Genomic DNA, 18207 nt, shown 5'->3' with positions numbered 1-18207 from the left:
GTCTACCTCCCTGCAGAGCAGTGACTTTTCGTGAAGCAGAGTGAGACGCTGAACCTTCAGGGTGCCACAGTCAGCTCGTTAGCTGCTTGAGGTTGTGAATGCTTCTCTCTGCTCACAGCTTCAAAGCCTAACTCAGTGACCACGTGGATTACAAAATAAGACACTAATTTATTGTAACATAAACCGGTTTAATGAATAAATCTTTTTGAGTTTTCTGTGATAGATCTTACATAAATAAAGAGAGGTTCAAAGTGGATTTTAAACACATGATTTTACTTCACCTCAATTTCTCTTCCTAATTTGAAACTTCTCACAATCCACTGGAATGGAAATTATGAACAGTGACTGTCCACAATCATCCTTTTAGTTACTTCTTGGTACACAATGGAAGTGACAAATATGAAAGAAAACCATGTGCTGTTTTTAATGTCATTTGTCCTAAAAACTTTTTCTGAAAACTCACACCAACTACATTTTGATAGCTTTAGAGAGATATAAGGTATGAAAAAAAATTTCTGATAACATGATATATAAAAATGTTATTACATGTGGAAGAATAATACTCTGTGTCGGGGGTACTATTGCTCTGGGAAGTAAGGCCTGATCTTCATGGACATCTTCTTCATTGAGTACCAGGAGCCCTGCCAGTTCATCCACACCACTCCATCGTCTGTGCCGTGCTTTGCCATGTCCCAGGTGTACGCTCCACCCCAGTAGTATCTGCCATTGGGATTGGCTGCATGACATCGGTTATACCACCATCCACCACCATCTTCTTTAGAACACTGCTTTCTGGGATCTGTAGTTTTCCTGAAAGGAAATTTGTTTGGAGTTATTACAACTGCAGTGCTCTCAAGTTAATTCTTTGCAAAGCCCACAGAGGAGTACTGGGTGCAATATTCCTTCCCTCTGATTCTATATGGAAAGTCACAATAATGCACCAAGGGCTTTCTGTGCCCTATAGCAAGAAAGGGAGATGACTGGGCCCATGTGGCAAATTCACCAATATTCATTATGTTATCCTGAAATGATAGCTTTCATATCTCTTAGTGTTACAGATTCTTAGAAAACAAAATAGAGGTTTCAAAAGACACAGTCCATGATAGACATACAGAAATCTATCTCAGTACTCACTACTTAGAAAGTAACTGTGCTCAAATTACAGTTGTATTTTTTATGGTTATGTAATGTTGGGTAAATTACTTAATCTTGCTACTCTTCATGTGTAAAATGAGGACAGCAGTGGCAACCTTATAGCTGAAGTGCTTCAGAGAGAGCTTAGTACAGTGCTGGCACACAGGAACTACCCAGGAAACGAGAGTCACTAGTCATGTTTGCTGTCATGAACGACTCCAGGCAGCAACATGAGCCGTGGCACTGAAAGCAGGAGAGAAGCAGCAGCACGTACCAGCCGTCGTTGTCTCTGTCGTACGTGCTGAAGAACATGCTGTTGTGGATGGTCATGGTCCGGTTTTCTCCCACCAGTTGAGAAGCCCCTTCTATGAGGGCATTGCCAGCTGTTCCTTTGTATTTGCTCACTGACAGTTGATATTTGTTGGCCTCATTCTGTACAGTAAATCCTTCGTAGAGTGCCGTCACCTTATCGCCTTTCCAGTCCTCCATTTCAATCAAAAGCTTTGTGGGTCCCATATTGGTAAGCTGGCTAATTCTGTCATTTCCAAGCCAATACTCACCTAAAGGAAAAAGAAAATAAAATCTCACCAAAAATAAAACCTTTGAAAGCAAAAAACTGCCTTTCCCCTCTTATCATTAGCTTTTATGCTCCTTTTGTAAATACTTCTTAACCTCCTAAAAGTCCTAAAAGCAGACTACCAACACTATATTTTTTAAACGGAAAAAAATCTAAATAAAGAATGGTCTTATTTTGTACTCCCAGTTGTTACCTGGTACACCACAGTATTTCTTCCCTTCTGCATTGGTTGCAATATTTCCAAATCCTTGTTTATATGGATCCCATTTCCTGCCAAAGTCAACACTACCATCTTGACGGTTCTGAATTACTGTCCATCCTTTGGTTGAAAGAAAACAAATAACACATATTAACCACTAACAAATAATGACCCTTTGGGGGCAATATCTGACTTCCTTGTCCATTTAATTTATGCCCACTGATATTTAGTGTCCTTAAATAGATATAATAAGGAAATAAATGTGAAAGGAAAACTTGAAAAATCTTTGGAAACTGCAAGTGCTTTATCTTTTACCCAAAACTGTGAATCATAAATATTTTATAACTTCTAAAATATCAGATTGTATTCCAAATCAAATGACTCATTGTTAGTTTTGTTAAAGCTAGATTTTATTTCCTGGCATTTTATGGTATCAAAATAATTTCAGCATAATAGTCAAAAGCTATCAAACACGTACCTCCTTTTTCCGTTTTCATATCACAGTATACTCTATATGGTTTGCTAGAATCCTCAGGCTGAATGAGGTACATTTCAGATGTTTCACCTCCATTCCTGATGATTTCCTCACATTCTGCAATCATAGGAGAACAAATTGTATTTAGGGAATACAACATCATTACTTTGTATTTAGTCACCAAGTTTGTAAGATAACTGATTACTAAAGAATGTTTTATTTTAGATATTTGAGGATAAATGTTACAGAAACTGATGCTTCCTCTTACTAAAAATCACACTCGTAATCTTCCAAGGGAGTGAAAAAGCCCTTCTCCACCTTTTATATCTTGATATCCATAAACTTCCAGAACACATGTGATGGAGAAGTCCCTGCATCTATCCATGGTTCCCATCTATTCAAGCAAGTATGTACATTACACCCATTGAGCTACCAGCATCATCACGCTGCTTCCTACTCTTCAAAAGCTGGTGAGTGCATTAGGTATGCTGGGGATATCTTCATGATGTGCTGAGAGGTACTTAGGATCTGTTGGGGGAAATCTACTGAACTTGTTTCAGTTCTCTTATTCTTAGAGAGTGTGAATTCTTCCGTAACCTTCTAGAAATATATTTTAACTAGTTACCTTTGCCAGACACCACAGGAATATTGCAAGTAACAGTACACGGGGTGCGGCAGTATTCCATCTGAGTTGAGACATCCGATTCTAATTTTTGTATTTTGCTTCTCAAATTCTCCAGAATTGAACGGAGCACACGAAGCTTAGTTGGGATATTATTCTTCACAGTCTCATCTATATATAACTGGTGCTTTTCCAGATGTGAGGAGTACTCGTTTACTACGTTTTCATTATCTGGAAAAATTGTGTAGGGATGGTTAGCGTTTTCTCTTGACGAAAAATTAAATGTATTCAACTATACAATCATGATTTTGATTTTGAGAATAGACTAGACTCGGGCATCGGGCAGTCGTGATATGTAGTTGCACTTAGGGAAAATTATTTGGTCCATGGCATACATAAATTAACATAAAGTATAGTCACTACACTAGTAATTTACCTTAGATTAAGGTAAAAATTAAGCCTAATGATATATTCAATAAGTTGTTTATTTATTTCTTTGATAAGGAAAAGAGGAGAAAGCAGAAGTTCCATCTCAGAAGTTCAACATCTTACAGAGTACATACACTTAATTTACTTATCCATCTCACATAACTGCAGCAGAAATATGCAAGAGAAATGCCATGATTCCTTTGAAAAAATGTCCAGATTTGGGTAGGCTACTCCCTGAGATACCTATGGCCAGTCAGTCACTAGCTGATTCCTAACCACCAGGCCAATACCACTCGAAATTCAGATCTCAAGTTTCAAATGATGGGATCATTATTTGCAATTCAACTGAAGATATCATAGACACGTATATTTAAAATGTCAAAGGTTAAATCTATAAATGCTAAATTTTCACTCTGGGAATATATTGTCTTCAGAGTCATAAGTTTCTTATTGAATAAAAATAAGGACTCACAGTAAAAATTTTCACAGAAAATCATCCTTTCTGATGCCAGACTGGGAGTTAGAGTTGAATAGTGCTTACAAACTATTACATAGTATTACAATACTATTACTAGTATTACAATACTATTACTATTACAAACAAGCTGCAGGTGAAGATGCCTAAGTGAGGGCCTTGGGGTAATCAGGCTCATACTGAACTACCCAGGCTCATCTAGAGACCTGGATCTTCTCAGAACTGTGCGTTCCCATGGCACTCTGACAGTTTCAATTTTGTAATAGAATCAAACAGAAACCACAAGGATATCTACCTTGTACTTGATTCTGCCTTCCTTTCCACATGTTTTTTAGCAGAGTTATATATTGAAAGGTGGAAGACGAGGTCCGGGAAACAGACTCCACAGTATTACGTAAATCTTCTATACTCTTTCGGATTGGTCTCTCCTGTCTTACCAAAGTATCTTGCAACTTACATCCTGTAGGACACAACACACCCTATATACAAAGAAAATAGCCAACATCAGATGTAGGATTGAGGTATTTGCAAAACAAGCACATAGTGAAAATTCAATGATATCTTTCTTTATATAAGACCAGAAGTTCTAGACTCACCATTATAATTCTCTGAAGATTAAAAATAATCCTTACCATAGAACAAAGGTAATTAGGTATGAAAGTATTACCACCTGAACAGACAAAGTGGGCAAGTATGAAGAAGAGGGAACATCCTGTGTCCTGATTTGTAATCTTGGCTGCAGACCAAAGAAAACTAGAAAAGCACCCTTAGCCCAAGGCCCAGTAAGTTTATGTTCTGTATTTACATCCAAAAGAAGCAAGCAAAATGACAGTGATGGTAACGTGGGTCAGTGCTCATCAGGAAGACACATGAATGCGGGCTTCTCCACACGGGAGGCCCACGGCGGTCAGAGCCATGAGTGCACCCACCAGATCCGGGTCCGCATGCAGGCAGCCATCAGCGTCAGGGGGCTTTCTCTCCACTTTCTTCTGGCCCACAGTTGCTGTGGCGGGACGAGCCCGATAGCCACCTCCGCTGATGGGAGGGGGCACAGGTCTCAGGCTGGGGGCCTCTTCCTTCTTCTTGTCATAGGGCCGATGACCGCGGGCATCCAAACCTACCTTCAGGGGGCCAGGCAGAAATAAAACGAAGAGTGTTGTGGAAAACTTGAGATGTAGTATTCCAACAGTCTCATTTTATAACTTAGGTTAGTAAACTATGATTTGCTTAAGGACCATCAACTGACTAGCTATTGTTGGCAAATCAATAGGTTCCTCAGGTCTCTTTAGTAAGAGCAGAAAGAAAAACAGTGCAAAGAGCTATTGTACCTTGAGGAGTTTTAAAAAGAGTCCTTAAAAAAAGTTGCAACAGATGATGAATAGCAATGAACTCAGATTCCTGAAATCTATACATTAGAACACACAAAATACTATGAAATCTATACTGTCAGGAGGAAAAAATGTTCTCAAGCCACTTGGATTACTAAATTCCAGTAATTATCACTTTTAATTTTTATGAACTGATTATTTCACTAGCTCTTAGTTAATAATACTTAAGTGGCAATATAGATTTATTAAAAACAAATGTATTTGTAATAAGACACCAATTGACTCTAACACGTTTGTAAAGGAATAAGGTATTCTGGAGTCAGACTACTTGGTTTCAAGTCTTGGCCCACACCACTTTCTAGTTCTAAAGACTGCGGGTGAATTACTTTATCTCTAAAATAAAGGTAGTCATAATATCTGCTATATAAGATGATTTTAAGGATTAAATGACTTACTGCATGTGACACCCTTAGAAGAGTGCCTGGCACATATTAAGTTCTCATTATTATCTTTATTGCAATCACACATAACAGTAACAGATACTACAGTGTAAGTGGCTTTTCCACTACTAACTCCAATCTTGTCTATTAACAAAATTGTCAAATCATTCTCATGAAATTTCTTACATGATTTCTTTATCAAATGCCATGATTTTCTCATTTAAAATAATTATTTCATTTAAATAATTCTTAGGTTATGTGCATTGCAATGAAATTATTTGCTAATTAAAATATAACATTAAAAGATAGTGAAGTGGAAAATATGCAATACAATGCAAAAGTGCTGGCCTGGATTAACTTTATTATCATCATACGGTCTTTGTCAGTAATTACACCTTTCAGGTAGAGAAGGAAATGGCAACCCACTCCAGTATTCTAGCCTGGAGAATTCCATGGACAGAGGAGCCTGGTGGGCTATACAGTCCATGGGGTCGCAGAGTCGGACACGACTTAACAACTAAACCACCACCACCACCACCACACCTTTCATTTTCAGGGTTTAATTAAAAATTAACAAAGGACTAGATTTGCACCAGAGACTAAGCTCAGCTATCTGGTGGGTCTAGAGGTCACTGAATGACTGTATTTGGAATTTTACTATCATTTATTCAGTAAGAGACAATACATTTAGTAGGAGAGTGCTAGGCTTTAAACCTGGCCAGATTCCCCTGCTTAACTTCTGAAATTAAACTACAGTATGTTATGTGTAATTGCAATAAAAATAATCATGTATGAAGATTTGTAGGAAATATATATTGTTTTGAAGATATATGGTCACAGTCAAAGATGGTCTGTTCTAACATAAATTTTATGAAATGTGATTCATCTGTTTATTACAAATCAAATTATAACAGAAGTACTTTCTTTTTATTTAGAGTATCATTAGAAAGGTAGCAATGGTAATCTAGCTTTACTAGAGAAAAGGAAATGAAAAATGTTTAAAAGAAATTATATGAATATTTAGGTTTATGAAGACCACTTATTTTTTAATAAGACCACTTATTATTATTTAATAACTAAAACTAGAAAATCCAGTTGGAAGGATAAATAAGTAAACTATCTCTGTGTATTTTAGTCAGTGAGCAGGAATGTAAAAGTGCTTAGCCTACTGCTTTATAAAAGTTGACTCTTACACATTCTTTACATTTTTCTTACCTAACTCAATTAATCATATAACTATCTTTTTATATGTATACTTTGATAATTAAAAGGAGCTATATATTATTTCAGGAGCTATATATTAGGTTCCATTTAAATTCAACAAATGATCCAAAATGAATCACTTCATTTAATTACTTTATTCACTGTGCACTTTTCTTTCTAGTGTGGCAGATACTATGTTATATACAGGTAATTAGATCAGGAGTCACCTGAAATTAAAATTTAAATTCTTAAAGTGTCATTTTTCTAAATGTATTTTTGTATTTTGACATCTTCAAACCAGTAGGAGTGATACTTGAGGCAAAACTGTTCTATAAATGAATAAACTAAATGGAGTGCTATATTTCATAACCATTAACAATAACAATATACAAATTTCTCAATAAAAAACAATTTTTAATCTTCTATCACAGAATGTGATCTATTTTACTTTTAGATTTAGTTCACAATTTTCATTTACCAATAGCCAATAATTTCAGGAGCTACATATTACCTTGCTTCACCAAAAAGCTACCCAGCAATTACAGCTTTTTTCTTTTAAAATACTGCTCTTTTATTTTATAGTCTGTGAAATTTTCAAGTTTTTGTTCTCAGATTATAAAAACATATTGCTAGAACTAAATGAAAATCATACTACTCGGGACAACAATCAAGAAAAGCACATCTTACCTTAGGTCTGTCATCTTGTCCCTGGGAAAATAAAGGTGATAAAGCAGAAAATGAGAAATTATTATTTTGTTTTTATGTAAGAAATACTATACAACATTCTTTAAATAAAATAGGTCCTAGAAATTAACAATTCAATTTCATGACTAAAATCAATGCTAATTTCATTAAAATTCAGATATGATTATGATTTGGTTATATGTTATATTAATAGTGTTAGTAAGAATATAATAATATGTAAAAGTCACCTCGTCATAGTCAGTAGGAAATCGGGCCTGAACTATAAAAGCACAGAAAAGTAGCAGTAATAGATGTTTCATGGTTTTAAATTTTTCGAAGTTGCAAGAAATCATCCTTCGCTTTGGACTTAACTGAGAGATCTTCAGTCCTATATATACCTGAATCCTCTGTTAGCTATCCCTTTTCAAGTGGTTACCTTCCTTAGTTAACATTTAATTTTTTGGTTCACTTGTTGACTGAACCATTTTATCCCTTAAGCAACATCTTCCCAGCAAGACTTATTTACTTGTCATACAATTGTTCTCTGTCGGCCAAGTTTAGTAACACCAAAGTTCCTCAGTTCATTTAATTGGACAATATGATGGGAAATTGGGACATTCCTAAAAGAGCTGTGTATTATATTTCCTGTAAATTAATGTGGATGCTACACAGGCTCCCAAAGAATGTATGAAGAAAAAAATACTTTTAATCTGAGCACAAAATATTGGACCTACTTACAAGGCACCCACTAACACTGTGAACTCACTAAAGGTTTACCATAAATGTTGTTTGGAGGTAATCCTGTAATTTAGTTTTTGAAAAGGCCACTAAACTCAAGAATTACATTACCATATGTTCATCTTATCTTTCAGACATTAATCAGAATAGCAAAATTAATATTCATGCCTTATGCTACGATAGACTAACATCAAAAAGAAAATGCAGTCATTTTTTGCTCTAACCAGTTTTCATATTTTGTTCTTTATTGATACATTAAAATTTTCAAATAATTGTAAACTGTATTAAAATGATTAGTAGATTATAGATTCCTAAATGAAAATCATTATTATGGTGACTGGATAGATATTTAAAATTTATTTTATATTATCTTTAAAACAATGTTATTTTAACATTAGTGAAGCCTTCATTTAAAGTGAAAAGAAAGTGAAAGTCTCTCAGTTGTGTCCGATCTATCAGGGAAGCCTTCATTTACCTATTTTAAGTATAAGTTCAGACACTAAATGTGTCCCATTTCCTTTCATGATTTCCTATAAGCTAACAAATGCATCTCTCTTATCTTTTCATTGTTTTTTTGCAATCAGGATTAACAACTCTTACAATAATCAATAGGAAAACCAAAGCCAATGGTGTAAATCCTAGCAAGTGTGCTGCTTTACAGCATTTTCTGGGTTTTTTGGTATGGAAAGTGAAAACTTTGTCATTCAATTTTAAGTGATTTTATTAAAAAGACCCAGGTTTGGATCTGAAGAGTATGTTTTAAACAATGCTTGGAAACGGACTGCTGATAATGGAATGAGACACATTAAATTTCTTTCTTCTCTGGATAGCTTAAGTTGCATTCCTAAATCTTTTTAACTCAGATTTATAGAATCAAAGTATTGAGTTTAAAATAAGAAAAATAATTGACTGAATTATTCCAAATTTACATCTCATTCATTGGGTTTCCCTGGTGGCTCAGATGGTAAAGAATCCACCTTCAAAGCCAGAGACCTGGGTTCAATCCCTATGTTGGGAAGATCCCCTGGAGAAGGGCATGGCAACTCACTCCAGTATTCTTGCTTGGAGAATCTCCATGAACAGAGGAGCCTGGTGTGCTGCAGTCCATGGGGTCACAAAGAGTCGTACACGACTGACAAGACTTTCTTAGAAGAATACACACTCTGAGGAAAACAGATGTATGTATCTGCATGTTAATTAGAATAAGATGCAATAATACTTTCCTTCAAAATGTAACTGAGAAAAAGTCCATTTTAACCATCTGGACAGGGTTTTAATGATGTCAGACTTTTGCTGATTTAAAACGATTGACTATGTCAAGAAAACTAAAAATGCTTTTTCTTTTGAGATAACATTATCACATTATTACTTCATTTTCAAACACTGACATTACATCAACTAGCAGTAGGACCATTATTTAATTTCCAGAGGTCTGTTAATTTTTAAAATTCCTTCTAGTATATTACAGTACCTTGCATAACATTAAAGTGAAAATTCCTTTACAGTCTCACTTTTCTGTTCTGTTCTGACAGGCATTCTAACCATTATCACCAGGAAAGTGAAGGAAGCTACTAGAATTCACATTCCATAAGACTGAGACAGAACATTCATTCCACAAATAGCTCTTGAGGGCTTTCTATGTGACAAGCAGTGTAATAGAAGCTGAGGATACACTGGTGAATAAGAAATAGTAGGCATTTGATTAAAAAGATCATAGAAAGAATGAATGAACTATCTTTTCATTGAAACAGGCCTCAAATGCCAAGTTCTAATAATCACTTATTTACTTTAAATTCTAAAAATGATGAAACACAGGCTCAAGAGGTTAAGTAAAGAACTCAAGGTGTACTGGTACCAGGACTTGACCCATGTCTGTCTAATCAGACAGTTCACACTCTGTGCCCATTACAACATATTGCCCAACAAAACGAAAACATGGTAAAGATATGGCCTGGGTTTGCTGTTGTTGAATTGGCCAGCCATTTTTTCTTGAGACTATAGTGTCTTACCCTTTGTTTTCTCTTACATTTTCATTGTAATATGTGAGTGTGGGTTGGATATTCATATCTGTGTGAGAGGCATGACTGATGGAGTGGTAATAACTATGAGTTTAAGCCTAGTTATTGCTAGAGTTTTCATAGAGTTTTATACAGCTATACTAACACTTTAAAGTGTGTAATATTACACAGTAAATTTCTGTATTTTCAGTGAGAAGAAATACATTTGCAGAGATTCTGCTTACTAAAATACTTCATTTTTTTTTTTTTTAAACGTTGATGCCATTGGTGGAGGAGGAAGGGAGTACTATTTGTTCAGTTATACTTTTAGATCAATAGTGCAGGGTTCTTTGTAGTAGCTGATCCCCTTACGTAAGTCAAGGGCAGTAAATCAGTGACAGAGAAAACAGAAATAATCCGTTCTGCCCAGCAGCTCTCTGGCAAGAAGGGTGGACTTGCCGGCACTGATCGTCAATGCATTTGTCCTTGATACAATTCAAGTCAGGCTCAGTAATAGCACACAAGGCCATCTGTGTTCATCAAATGTTTATGGAGCACCTACCTTGTGCTAGAGGCCAAGGATACTTTGGTCACCAAGATAGACAAGGACCCTGTCCTCACAAAGCTTTGTGTTTAGAAAGGAAATGAAAGTGAAGTGACTCAGTTGTGTCCAACTCTTTGTGACCCAATGGACTGTGGCCTACCAAGTTCCTCTGTCCATGGGATTTTCCAGGCAATAGTACTGGAGTAGATTGCCATTTCCTTCTCCAGCAGATCTTCCCAACCCAGGGATCAAACCCATGTCTTCCGCATTGTAGACAGACACTTTACCGTCTGAGCCATTAGGGAAGTCCTTGTGTTTAGAGGGGTAGACAAAAATAAAAAATTGCTTATATGTGCTGAACCTGAAACCCTGTGCCAAAGCAGGGGAAATGTGAAGCTTTGGGAACAGTAACTTACAGACCCAAAACTTCTTCCCAGGGAAAAATGACTTGAAAAGGCTTTTGGACTTGAAACTTGTGGTTTGAGTGACTATATAGTTATTTCAGACACCTGGCACATAATCAGTTCAGTTCAGTCACTCACTCGTGTCCGACTCTTTGCGACCCCATGAATTGTAGCATCCCAGGCCTCCCTGTCCATCACCAACTCCCGGAGTTTACATAAACTCATGTCCATCTAGTCGGTGATGCCTTCCAGCCATTTCATCCTCTGTCGTCCCCTTCTCCTCCTGCCCCAAATCCCTCCCAGCATCAGGGTCTTTTCCAATGAGTCAACTCTTCACATGATCAGATCAGATCAGATCAGTCGTTCAGTCGTGTCCGACTCTTTGCGACCCCATGAATCGCAGCACGCCAGGCCTCCCTGTCCATCACCAAATCCCGGAGTTCACTCAGACTCATGTCCATCGAGGCAGTGATGCCATCCAGCCATCTCATCCTCTGTCGTCCCCTTCTCCTCTTGCCCCCAATCCCTCCCAGCATCAGAGTCTTTTCCAATGAGTCAACTCTTCACATGAGGTGGCCAAAATACTGGAGTTTCAGCTTTAGCATCATTCCTTCCAAAGAACACCCAGGGCTGATCTCCTTCAGAATGGACTGGTTGGATCTCCTTGCAGTCCAAGGGACTCTCAAGAGTCTTCTCCAACACCACAATTCAAAAGCATCAATTCTTTGGTGCTCAGCCTTCTTCCCAGTCCAACTCTCACCTCCATATACGACCACAGGAAAAACCATAGCCTTGACTAGACGGACCTTTGTTGGCAAAGTAATGTCTCTGCTTTTGAATATGCTATCATGCTTTGCATGATAGGTTTTGACAAGTATTAATATCCATTGAACTAGTTTGTGAACATAGAATGAGTGAATGATTGAATGAACAGAATTAAATATTGATTCTCTTTGTTTAAACTGACACAGGCTTTGAGAACAATATTAAATCATTGTTAGTCTCTGTATGGTCTTTTTGTTTGTTTTCTTGCCATGAACCATGGTTTGAGAACCACTAGCCAAGGAGAAATTAATACTGAAGACTTAGACCAGAGCGTTGATGGGCAAGCCTGAGACCAGGGTGGCAGTGACAGCCATGATTGTTTAGCAATGGGAAAGCACACTGCAGGGAAGAAGGGTAAGATAGCTCTGTCTCCTGTGGAGAGTTTCCTTCTACTGATTGGTCAATGCCAATTTGCTTTTCTTAAGGAAGCTGATAGGCATCCCTGGCGGCTCAGGCAGTAAAGAATCTGCCTGCAATTCAGGAGACACAGGTTTGATCCCTAGGTTAGGAAGTTCCCCTGGAGTAGGGAATGGCTACCCACTCCAGAATTCTTATCTGGAGAATCCCATGGACAGAGGAGATTTCTATCGATATTAAAAAGCTGATATAGACAATGGCAATAATGAGACAAATAGGACATTTCTTTCCCTTCAACACAATGCTGATCACAGGAGCTGGAGAAAAGACAGAGATGCTGTTTTACTTCTGTCCCATTAGACTCAAAACCACAATGTTGTGACAAACATTTTGGAATTTGGAATGCCACTCCCTTCTCTTGGAATGACCCCTAAAATGCAGGAGTGCAGCTCCTGTGGTCCTGTTAGTGATACCTTGTGATACCTTGACCTTCTAGCCACAGGTGACTCAGTAGGGGTAGATCCCTTACCCAGGCCAGCCCTATCAGCTTCTCTTCCCCAAATTCATGTTTGTGAAGGAAATAAGCTAAGAAAATAATCAGGTTGATTGGCTAGATGTATATTTACGGCAGCATTCTAGAGACAAAGTCTACCAACATCAGCAGCAGAAGCCATCAAAACTTCTAAACTTAATCATTTGACTCTTCTGCCAAATCTCTGAGAAGCCTTACTCAGTGATCAATGCAAAGAAATAGAGGAAAACAACAGAATGGGAAAGACTAGAGATCTCTTCAAGAAAATTAGAGATACCAAGAGAACATTTTATGCAAAGATGGGCTCAATAAAGGACAGAAATGGTATGGACCTAACAGAAGCAGAAGGTATTAAGAGGTGGCAAGAATACACAGAAGAACTGTACAAAAAAGATCTTCATGACCCAGATAATCATGATAGTGTGATCACTCACCTAGAGCCAGACATCCTGGAATGTGAAGTCAAGTGGGCCTTAGAAAGCATCACTATGAACAAAGCTAGTGGAGGTGATGGAATTCCAGTTGAGCTATTTCAAATCCTGAAAGATGATGCTGTGAAAGTGCTGCACTCAATATGTCAGCAAATTTGGAAAACTCAGCAGTGGCCACAGGACTGGAAAAGGTCAGTTTTCATTCCAATCCCAGAGAAAGGCAATGCCAAAGAATGTTCAAACTACTGCACAATTGTACTCATCTCACACGCTAGTAAAGTAATGCTCAAAATTCTCCAAGCCAGGCTTCAGCAATACCTGAACCATGAACTTCCAGATGTTCAAGCTGGTTTTAGAAAAGGCAGAGGAACCAGAGATCAAATTGCCAACATCAGCTGGATCATCAAAAAAGCAAGACAGTTCCAGAAAAACATCTATTTCTGCTTTATTGACTAAGCCAAAGCCTTTCACTATGTGGATCACAATAAACTGTGGAAAATTCTGAAAGAGATGGGAATACCAGACCACCTGACCTGCCTCTTGAGAAAGCTGTATGCAGGTCAGGAAGCAAGTTAGAACTGGACATGGAACAACAGACTGGTTCCAAATAGGAAAAGGAGTCTGTCAAGGCTGTATATTGTCACCCTGTTTATTTAACTTATATGCTGAGTACATCATGAGAAACGCTGGGCTGGAAGAAGCACAAGCTGGAATCAAGATTGCCGGGAGAAATATCAATAACCTCAGATATGCAGATGACACCACCCTTATGGCAGAAAAAGTAAAGAGGAACTCAAAAGCCTCTTGATGAAAGTGAAAGAGGAGAGTGAAAAAGTTGGCTTAAAGCTCAACATTCAGAAAACGAAGATCATGGCATCTGGTCCCATCACTTCATGGGAAATAGATGGGTAAACAGTGGAAACAGTGTCAGACTTTATTTTTCTGGGCTCCAAAATCACTGCAGATGGTGACTGTAGCCATGAAATTAAAAGATGCTTACTCCTTAGAAGGAAAGTTATGACCAACCTAGATAGCATATTCAAAAGCAGAGACATTACTTTGCCAACAAAAGTCCATCTAGTCAAGGTTATGGTTTTTCCTGTGGTCATGTATGGATGTGAGAAATGGACTGTTGATGCTTTTGAACTGTGATGTTGGATAAGACTCTTGAGAGTCCCTTGGACTGCAAGGAGATCCAATCAGTCCATTCTAAAGGAGACCAGTCCTGGGTGTTCATTGGAAGGACTGATGCTAAAGCTGAAACTCCAGTACTTTGGCTACCTCATGCGAAGAGCTGACTCATTGGAAAAGACTGATGCTGCGAGGGAGTGGGGGCAGGAGGAGAAGGGGACGACAGAGGATGGGATGGTTGGATGGCATCACCGACTCGATGGACATGATTTTGTGTAAACTCCGGGAGTTGGTGATGGACAGGGAGGCCTGGCGTGTTGCGATTCATGGGGTCACAAAGAGTCGGACATGACTGAGCGACTGAACTGAACTGAATGTCCTTTTAAATAGTAACAGCCCCCTCCCCCGCCATTTTCTTTTAGTAAGTTAGGCTGAAATGGCTTCTGGGGTCTGCTGAACTATTTCAAAGGGAAAGTTAAGATCAACTGATTGGGAATCAAGCTTTTTTTTTTTTTAAGAAAAGCATAAATTGTGCATTAGAAGAGGAGCTGTGTTTTCAAACAATGCAATAAATCACTTAAAGTTTTATATATTAAGTATATATAAAAGTATCAGCACTAAAACTCTGTAGAAAATGAAAAAAATTTTATTTGGAGTATTTTATAACATTAAAATTTTTTTTCATTATTTAATAGCAATGTCTTGAATTAATTTATAGTATTTTCAAACTTCACTGGTGGTGCAGTGGATAGGAATCTGCCTGTCAATCCAGGGGACACAGTTTTGATCCCTGATCCACGAAGACTGCACATGCAGCAGAGCGACTAAGCCTGTGGGCCACAACTTCTGAGCCTGAGCCCTAGAGCCAGAGTGTTGCAACTCCTGAGCCTGCGTGGTACAGCTACTGAAGCCGGTGTACCTGAGAGCCTGTGCTCTGCAAGGAGAGAAGCCAGTGCACTGAGGAGCAACCCCACGCACCGCATCTAGAGCAAGCCCGTGCAAAGCAACAAAGACACAGTGCAGCCAAAAATAAATAAACAAAAATTCACAGTATTTTCTGTAAAATGTGCCCAAGATTAGATCAATGACATAACAGACATTTATAAATTTGAATCTTCATAAGATATATTTTCATTAATTAAAATCTTTTTATGCCCTTTCATTTTTCTCATGTCTTGAATATTTTTTCATTTATTGTTGCTATAAATGAGATCTTTCCCCCATTATATGTTTTAGCTGCATATATACAAGTTACTGACTTTTAATAGGGAATAAAGGGATCTCCTATATTGGTGAATTAAAAAAAAAAAAGAGCTCAACTAATAAAGGGAGACTTTCCTTAAAATTTGTACTATAGGCTTCATCCAAACAGACCTAATAATATACATTAATAAAGTATTCACCATGTGCACTTTTGCAAACAATCCTTCTACATTTATCAAGAGCAGCACTGACCTCTACTGCTCAAGTAAGGCAGCTCTGGGTATCAGCCAGGACAAGGTTGGTTTTTGTTTTGTTTTGATTTTTATTGGAGTACAACGTTGTGTTAGTTTCAGGTGTACAGCAAAGTGAATCGGTTATTTATATACATATATCGACTCTTTTTCAGAGAAGGCAATGGCACCCCACTCCAGTACTCTTGCCTGGAAAATCCCATGGACGGAGTGGGGTCGCACAGTCGGACACGACTGAAGCGACTTAGCAGCAGCAGCAGCATCCACTCTTTTTAGATTATTTTTTAATTAGATTAGATTATTATTTAAATTATTTTAGATTATTATATGCCATTACAGAGTATTGAGTAGAGTTCCCTGTGCTTTACAGTAGGTCCTTCTTAGTTATCTATTTTATATATAGTAGTAAGCATAAGTCAATTCCAATTTATCCCTCCCCCTTACTCTCTGGTAACCATAAGTCTATTTTCTCCATCTGTAACTCTGTTTCTATTTTGTACGTAAGTTCATTTGTACCATTTGTTTTAGATTCCACATATAAGTGACAGCACATATTTGTGTTTCTCTGACTTCACTCGGTACAATCTCTTCACTCAGGCAATCACTAACTAGGTCCATCTATGTTGCTCCAAATGGCATTATTTTGTCCTTTATGACTAATATTCCATTGTATATATGTACCATGTCTTCTTCATCTATATTGCCATAGATATATTAGAATCTTGTTTTCTTCTCTGTAATTTTATTGCCCTGTAACATCATGTTCTTTTATATAATTATTTCTATCTAAAAGTAAGTTATACTTTGATTTATTTTCCAAGTATACATTTTATATTACAGCATTTCCTTGCAAGGGCTGCTATTAGTGGCCACTGTTATTGAAAATTACTTCTTTAGGCCAAGTGAAGTGTTAGTCGCTCAGTTACTGACTATTCTTTGCGACCACATGGACTGTCTCTGGCCAGACTCCTCTGTCCATGGAATTCTCCAGCCAAGAATACTTAAGTGTGTAGTCATTCCCTTCTCCAGGGGATCTTCCTGAGCCATGGATTGACTCAAATCTCCTTCATTGCAGGCAGATTCTTTTACTGTTTGACCCACCAGGGAAATCCCCTTAAAGCCAAACTTACACTCAAACTCAGAGATGATTGTATTTTCCAATACATGCATGATCTTAACGTTTATAATGAATTAAAAATTAATTTTTAAATGAGATGATCAACTCACATTGCTATACTTTGATAGATTTTTCTCCCTCTTAAAGCAGGTGCTCTGATGACAAGATCTGCAGAAAGTGACTACGGTTAAAGAACAGGAGAGCCAATAAAACGTTCGTCTATTCAAATTTGCAAATATCCAGTTCCATCAATTTTCCTCCTTACCTAGAAGTATAGGTACAACGATTGCAAACTGCAGAGTCTACCTGGGTATAAAAGAAAATGCCCATCTTTTGGCACCAGTCTGTATATATTAATATATAAAAATGCCTTGTCTTCAGATGTTTTTCTTCTCCCCACTTTTGGCCAACTGTACCCTGGCATTGTTGAAGCCACATTTATCATTGGACAACTAGCAAACAAGAGTTATGCCAAGAGTTTTGAGAGATTAAAATTTTAAAAAACCTGTATTAGTGGAAAATAAAAGAAATGGCCAAGAGTTCTGAGAGACTTTAAAAAAAAATCTTTGGAAAATAAATTTGAGATTTTGCCACATGCTATTAAAACCAAAATATTTTGCAGAATTTTTCAAATTGAAACTGTTTCAACAAGTGCTTGATGGACAGTGTAAGTGGAATTGTTTCTGGGCGCCAAGAATACAAAGACGTCTAATGGCTTTCAGCCAAACTGAGTCAAATAGCGCAATCTGGCTACGTGCATCACGGAGGCGCCCCCTCAAAGAAGGCAATAGCGTGTAAGAGCCTTCCCGCGCTCTCCGGAAGTTCCCTAAAACTGTTAGTTCGTCTGAAGAAATCGCATTAACATTCCAGAGAACAAAGGACATGAGACCACAACCCTAAATCAAAGTATTTAAGGCTGTGAGTAAGGCAGAAAACGTTATTATCTCAAGATTTCTGCAAGAGGAAGTGAAACGCATCGTCACGCGACTCCTGCACCTTCCGCTTTGCTGTCCAGAAGCTCCTCCCCAGAGGCGGCCGGAGAAGAAGAGCCCGTCGCTTCACCCCGGAAGGTCTGCGAGCGCCCCGCGCGCCTGCGCGGAACCTTGCGTCA

At 37.8% G+C, this 18207-nt stretch overlaps 1 protein-coding gene across 4 annotated transcripts; it reads right to left on the bottom strand.

The window, feature by feature from the left end:
- Positions 1-266: 266 nt before the first annotated feature.
- FGB (fibrinogen beta chain) lies at positions 267-18163 on the bottom strand. 4 transcript variants are annotated; one of them, XM_070386678.1, is made up of 11 exons: positions 18093-18163; positions 17207-17264; positions 9353-9467; positions 7570-7590; positions 4841-5032; positions 4207-4390; positions 3011-3238; positions 2389-2502; positions 1905-2030; positions 1409-1694; positions 267-810 (listed from the first exon to the last, which is right to left on the bottom strand). In XM_070386678.1, the coding sequence occupies exons 3-11, from the start codon at positions 9410-9412 to the stop codon at positions 579-581; spliced, it is 1443 nt and encodes a 480-aa protein (XP_070242779.1). In that variant the 5' UTR covers positions 9413-9467; positions 17207-17264; positions 18093-18163; the 3' UTR covers positions 267-578. The 4 variants fall into 4 exon arrangements, with proteins under 4 accessions (XP_070242779.1, XP_070242778.1, XP_070242781.1 ...); XM_070386677.1 differs by lacking the exon at positions 18093-18163 and adding an exon at positions 17362-18072; XM_070386680.1 differs by lacking the exon at positions 17207-17264 and having other exon boundaries at positions 18093-18131.
- Between the last annotated feature and the right edge of the window lie 44 nt (positions 18164-18207).

The sequence above is a fragment of the Bos mutus genome, chromosome 17 (genome assembly GCF_027580195.1).
Source record: "Bos mutus isolate GX-2022 chromosome 17, NWIPB_WYAK_1.1, whole genome shotgun sequence".
Lineage (NCBI taxonomy): Eukaryota > Metazoa > Chordata > Mammalia > Artiodactyla > Bovidae > Bos > Bos mutus.
This window is presented reverse-complemented; position numbering and strand designations above follow the sequence as displayed.